The sequence below is a fragment of the Charadrius vociferus genome, unplaced genomic scaffold (genome assembly GCF_000708025.1).
Source record: "Charadrius vociferus isolate BGI_N301 unplaced genomic scaffold, ASM70802v2 scaffold436, whole genome shotgun sequence".
Classification (NCBI taxonomy): Eukaryota; Metazoa; Chordata; class Aves; order Charadriiformes; family Charadriidae; genus Charadrius; species Charadrius vociferus.
In genome coordinates, this window is record NW_009649187.1 from 3,315,007 (window position 1) to 3,320,896 (window position 5,890).

The 5,890-nt window shown below is 42.5% G+C and overlaps 1 protein-coding gene across 1 annotated transcript in view; it reads left to right on the forward strand.

The window, feature by feature from the left end:
• Nucleotides 1-5,890, forward strand: part of DRGX (dorsal root ganglia homeobox) — a 16,755-nt gene that overhangs the window by 2,684 nt on the left and 8,181 nt on the right. The window contains exons 2-5 of the mRNA XM_009888710.1: nt 15-112; nt 331-432; nt 3,018-3,190; nt 3,522-3,634. Coding sequence (XP_009887012.1) covers nt 15-112; nt 331-432; nt 3,018-3,190; nt 3,522-3,634 — 486 coding nt within the window. The remainder of the gene's footprint in view (nt 1-14; nt 113-330; nt 433-3,017; nt 3,191-3,521; nt 3,635-5,890) is intronic.

The following is a 5,890-nucleotide window of genomic DNA, read 5'->3' on the forward strand; positions in this document are numbered from 1 at the left end:
CTCTCCGCCCGCAGGCGCGGCCCCCTTCGGAGGTCACTCCGCCGGCGACTTCGACGACGGGTTCCTGCGAAGGAAGCAGCGCCGCAACCGCACCACCTTCACCCTGCAGCAGGTAGGAGCCTGCTCCTCTCTGCCCCCCATGACCCGCACTCCGATTGCCCCTTGCCTGCTCCCTGCCTGCTCCCTGCCTGCCCTGCCCGTCCCCACCCCTCGCTGGAACCTCCCGGGGCAGCTGGACGGACTCCCCCCGGGCGGCAGCTCGCCGGCCCGGCCCGCGCTCCCAGCTGTGTCCTGCCCCTGACAGATGTTTGCTCTCCTCCCCTCCACCAGCTCGAGGCACTGGAAGCCGTTTTTGCGCAAACCCACTACCCCGATGTGTTCACTAGGGAAGAGCTGGCTATGAAAATCAACCTCACGGAAGCCAGGGTGCAGGTAAACGTTCGGGAGAAATATTTAACTCTCGGGTATTCAAACTGGCAAACTTTTTTTTTTCTTCTTTTTTTTTTTTTTTTTGACATCATGACTGCAGAGTGCACATTTGGCCAAAGAACGCAAATGAAGACGATCTGTCATTTTCATGATGCACTTTAATAACATCAACATAATGTGGAATATTAGATTAGGTTGATTAATCGGTCATTCATAATTAACTAGTGATAATGTTCTACACTAATTTGTCCGCGTCTCCAAGGTACTAAATTACATCAATGCACATCCATTTCCTTGCTTTTGGAGGGGGTGTGTGTGGAGAAAAGAGCTGAGATGTGATTCTCCAAAGCAGCTATGACCACTGTCAAGCAATGGGGTTAGGCAGCTGCAGGGAGCCCAGCTGCCAGGAAGAAATCTTCTGCACTTCTTCAACTTTTCTCCCTTTCGCCTTCTTTCTAAACACTTAATTTAGACAGCTAAAGAGCCTGCAGAGCAATTCCCGCACCTTTAATATGATCCAATAAATACCATTGGCCATGATTACCTTCTTTCCACTCCTGCTCTTTCCCACCCCTTCCTTTCTTCTTTCCTTCTCCTGATCTCCCCCCCCGCCCCCTTTTGATCCAGGTGTTTGTTTTCCCATATCCAGGGGTTGACTTTGTGTGTGTACAAGCTCTGCTAAGAACAGCAGTTCTGCAGTTGTCAGAGATGAATCCCTGTAACTCTGCAGGCATCCACCACAGAGTTACAGGCCATTTTTTGAATACGATTATGTATTAATTTTATTTATGGGGCTTTTCTGCATGCTGTTTTTGTATTTTTTTTTTTTTTTTCGTTTAGGTGCTCGGGGTTAAGACTATGCAAAGATCTAATTGTAGGAAATATAATAGCTTGCCTTTTGTTCCCTAGGGTCATGTTAGTATCTCTTAAAACCCAATGGCTGAAGAGAGATAATGGAATTCACCGCAGTAAATTGGGGATTGTAAACAAATTATTTCTCCTATAATCAGATTATGTGATCCTGATTATTAAATCTGAACATGAATCATTGGTCATATGCGGGCAAATTAAACTGATTATTATTTGGAAATGAAAATCTCCTTTTGCCACAGCATTGTAGGTACTGGTTTAAAAAAAAAAACAATAAAAAATGCCATTTTGGCTATTGGCGCCTAAAGACTGAACTGCAAATTGAGATAAATGGGACAATTATTGAGCATTCAGAAGTGGAAGATCATAACTTCTTCCTGAAAGGTGCAAGGGTGAGATAGGGGTGGTGACAATTAGATTGCTGAGGACTGGTGTTTAGCCTTGTTGTTGGCTATTATGCAAACAGACAATAGATGCAAGCATTTGTTTAGCCTGCTTTCATGCAGGGACACGGGGGAAACACAGAGGATGGGAGATATGTTTACATTTATACCCCTTGCTCATTCAAATATGATTAATGTGCTATAAAGCAGAGTCTTAATCGAAGATGATGTTGTCAAACAATAACTAAATAGGGAAATAAACGACTTCATCATGCTCTTTCCTCAGAAGCAGGCGAACTGTCAGTGCAAAGTCATTAAAATATGATAATGAAAAATAGCTCAATTAAATGTTGTTATAGCTGTGACCTTCATTCAATTAAGACGCAAGAAAGTGTCTGCATTTTGCTTTGCATTTAACTGCTCTAAATTTAGAATATAGATAAAATCATTATTCAACGTTTGCTGATACATGCAATTAAAAGGCAGCTAACTAAAATGGAGTTGTAGGAGGAGAATAATAATAATAACAATCTCGCCTATACTTGAAGTCATGTATTAAAATGTGGATTTCCTGACCTCAAGAGAGGCTTGGCATTTTCCACCTCAAATAAGGTGCTTTCAGAGCATCAGCTCCAAGGTGAATGGGAAAAAAAAAAAAAAGAGTTTGGACTAAAAGTTGGGGGATAAAATAAAGCACATGAATATTTGTATTGCATTACAGGGGAAAAAAAATAAATTTTGGAAACTGGTGTGTATTAAACTGCCGAGTGGTCTTCTAAAATCAGTCCTCTTTTGAGTTCTCTAAATGCAGACTGGACAAATACATTAGAGGAATGCCAGCAAGTATCAGTCCTCTCCAGGAAATGAACTGGATAAGTGGCCTAATACATACCTTTACGTTTCTGACTTCTCTGGTTCTAGCAGCAGCTCATTTAAAGACATATACGGTTTTATATAATATACATATTTAAGTCGATCCCTATACAAAAGGCTTTTAGATGTGTTAAAACATAGAAATCAGTGAGAATTAACCATTTGCATAAAGGCAAGCACACTTTTAAACATTTTGCTAACTGGCACAGTAACATCAAAACTTTTTTATTTCTTTTTAACATGCCTTTTGAATATCTTTAGACATTCCTGGCTTGTTTTCCAGACACAGGAATATTCTGGATACAAAAGTAATCCTAAGGCTCAAGTAGAGAACTACGGGGACCCAAAATATGAGGAAGTTTTAGCCAAGCTTCTAAATGACTGATTTCACTAGAGTAACAATTTCCTTGCTTCGTCTCTGGCTAAACGCGGTATTCAGCCTGGATTGCTCTCCTGCTCCAGGTGTGGTTCCAAAATCGAAGAGCTAAATGGAGGAAAACAGAGAGGGGTGCTTCTGACCAAGAGGGCGCTAAGGAAACAATGGCTGAGGTGGCGCCTCCTGCGAGGAATTTAAATTCCCCTTCTCCAGCAGATCAAACCAGGAATAAAAAAGAGGGCCTGGAGATCCAGCAGAGGTAAGAGTAATACGTGTTATCAGCTGCCTCTCTTTGGGGCCAGCATGCGTCATATGTATGTACATACATAGAGACTTGCCTGCTGCTAAGCCTTGACCTACACAGTATGATCTTCAGGTACAGCCCAAATCATTAGAAGCTGAGCTGTCTCTTGTGCAGTTTGCTGCTCCCTGTGGAGATGCGGGTGGCTGTGGGAGGCTAATGTTATCCAGGCTGGGTCCCATTTAGCTGGATGCTGAGACACCAACGTGTTTGTGTGCATGCACAAATGCTGTCTTTGGAATCAGCTGGTTCTGGTTTTGTAAGGAAGCTGTTTTTTCTTCTCCATCAGCCTGAGTCGAGCAGTGGGTCCTACAGGACCTTTCTTCCCTTCCTGCCTGCCGGGGACTCTTCTCAACACAGCCACCTACGCACAAGCTTTATCCCATGTCGCCTCTCTAAAAGGTAAGTGACTTCGTTTAACTTCAGGGATAAACTCAAAGAGCAGCTCTTTCAAGCTAAGTGGCGTGGTCCCACTTGAGGTGAATCCTTCTTTCTGTTATGATTGGCAGTAATTGCACTGACCGATGCTGCAGGTACAGGAGTGAGTCTCCTGTTGTAACCCGTAGCATCGTTTGTGGCAACGCTCCTTCAGTTTACTCAGACAGTTAGTTTTAGTGAGGTCAGGGTTTGCCTCAAGGAGCAAGGCAGGTGGGGCTTGCTTCTTTAGAGTTTTCTTTGCATATGCTTTTTTTAAGAGTCAAATTTATACTAATAAATTAGTTATACACATCCTTTTGCATTATACATTACCTGGCACAGTTACTGATGCCTCATCCGCTCTTTGCATGCGGTTTCCTTTGCAGCACATCTCCGCACAATGCCAGACCTTTCTCTTCTTCAACAGGAGGTCCCCTTTGAGAACTCGAATAAAGTGCGTGCGTGGGGACAGGGGAGGATACAAAGTAGTCCCTCATTACCTGGGACCCAGGTTTCAGGAAGGGGTACATCCAGTGTCCATATCCTTTTCAGTTCCCAAAAAGCAGCAGTATGCATCTTTTAAAAATAAATCACCAGCTGATCCATTAGCTGTTCCTAGTCTAACAATTTGTAAGACTAAGGGTGTAAGCAGGATGAATTCAATTTATAGATTTATGGGATGCAAAGCCTCATAGCACTGCCAAGCACAAAGTGGCACGTACATTTACTCTCTGCCCCAATGGGGTGCAATAATTTGTGAGGAACGTTCCCCGGTCTAAGACCTTCCACTACAAACACAAATGTCCTCTAATTCCTCTCACTGTGTTCTCTGGCATACCTCGTGTTCTTCCTGAGTATTTCCAGTTAAATCACTATTGCCAAGGTATATTCCTTGAAGCAAATGCTTCAAACAGCTGAGTTTCGCATTAAGTCCAGTGTCCTTCCCCCAGTTCCCCCTTCCTTCCTGCCTTTCCAAAAAAGCTGAGGCCAGATGCAGCATGCAGCTACTGCTGGGACTCGTGATCTTGAATCGAGAAAAGCCATACAGGTGTGACCTGAACCCTAAAACTTAAAGGATGACTGTCAACCTAAACTCAACCTAAACCCTGTAAGCGAGCAGCAGCAGCTGTTGGACTGCAGGAGTCCTCGTGATCTCCGCCCTGGATCTCTCCTTTGGAGCAGAGACTTTTGGCTTCTTCCGTTGGGCAGGAACAGCCTCTCTGGAGTAGATACAGGTGAAATTCTTCAGGCAAAAGGATTGTTCATTGGTAAATGTAATCCGGGGCAGATTGAAAGGTGTGAAAACGGGGTGTTCAGTGAGTAATTTTGGATGGAAGTAAGGGATTTTTTTTTCTTTTTAAATTTACATTTAAGCATTTTCAAAATTAAATGCATCAATATGTTGTTCTCACTTGTTTCATGTTTAAATGTAGCTAAATATTAGGAAAAATAACCCAAATAAACATGCCAAGAAAAATGAAAAAAAAAATTGTCACAAGAGGGATTTTTTTAGTTTTATTTATTTGGAAGACTTCCAGATATTCTTGTCTATTATTTTACAGCTCAGCCACTAAATTGAGAAATTAATAATTTGCTCCTTTTTGCTTGATTGCAGTTTTACAACTTAGGGGCAGGAAAAATCCTATTCCTGAATCTCTTGTAGAAATACTTATTAGATAGTGAATTACTGAGGCTAGAGGCACTGTCCCTGACAAATTGGTCCCAAATATAAATATAGGGTTTTTTATAATTTGTGTAGGGATGGTCAGTTGTCAGATGTGTGCATATTCTTTTGATGAATGTTGTCAGCTCTGTGTGCAGTTCGTTGCTGAGATGCCCAGTCTGTATTTCGTGCCTGGCACTAGAAATCTCCTGATACGTGCAAGGGGACTGGGATAATGTAGTATATTTTGATTTTAAGAAATCCTGTTACAGATTTGCATATCTGCATATCCACCTACCAGGAGCTTTGTGGAGCTGGTAGGTATGCCTGTCAACATACTGTTATACTTGGAAAGAAGTGGTAGACTGAGTTGTTGCTTTGAGGGGAGATCTTTTTCTTCTGCAGCTAGGTCTCAGTAGCGTCAAATTTTGGCTTTGAGGTTAAGGGGGAAGAATTTGTTGTTCTGTAAGGTGGCAAATTTCATTTATATAAGCAGAGAATAATTGTAGCATCTTTCGTGTGGTATTTATACATGGAGTATTGTCTCCTCGTTCCTTGGCTCATCTCCACAAGTTCCT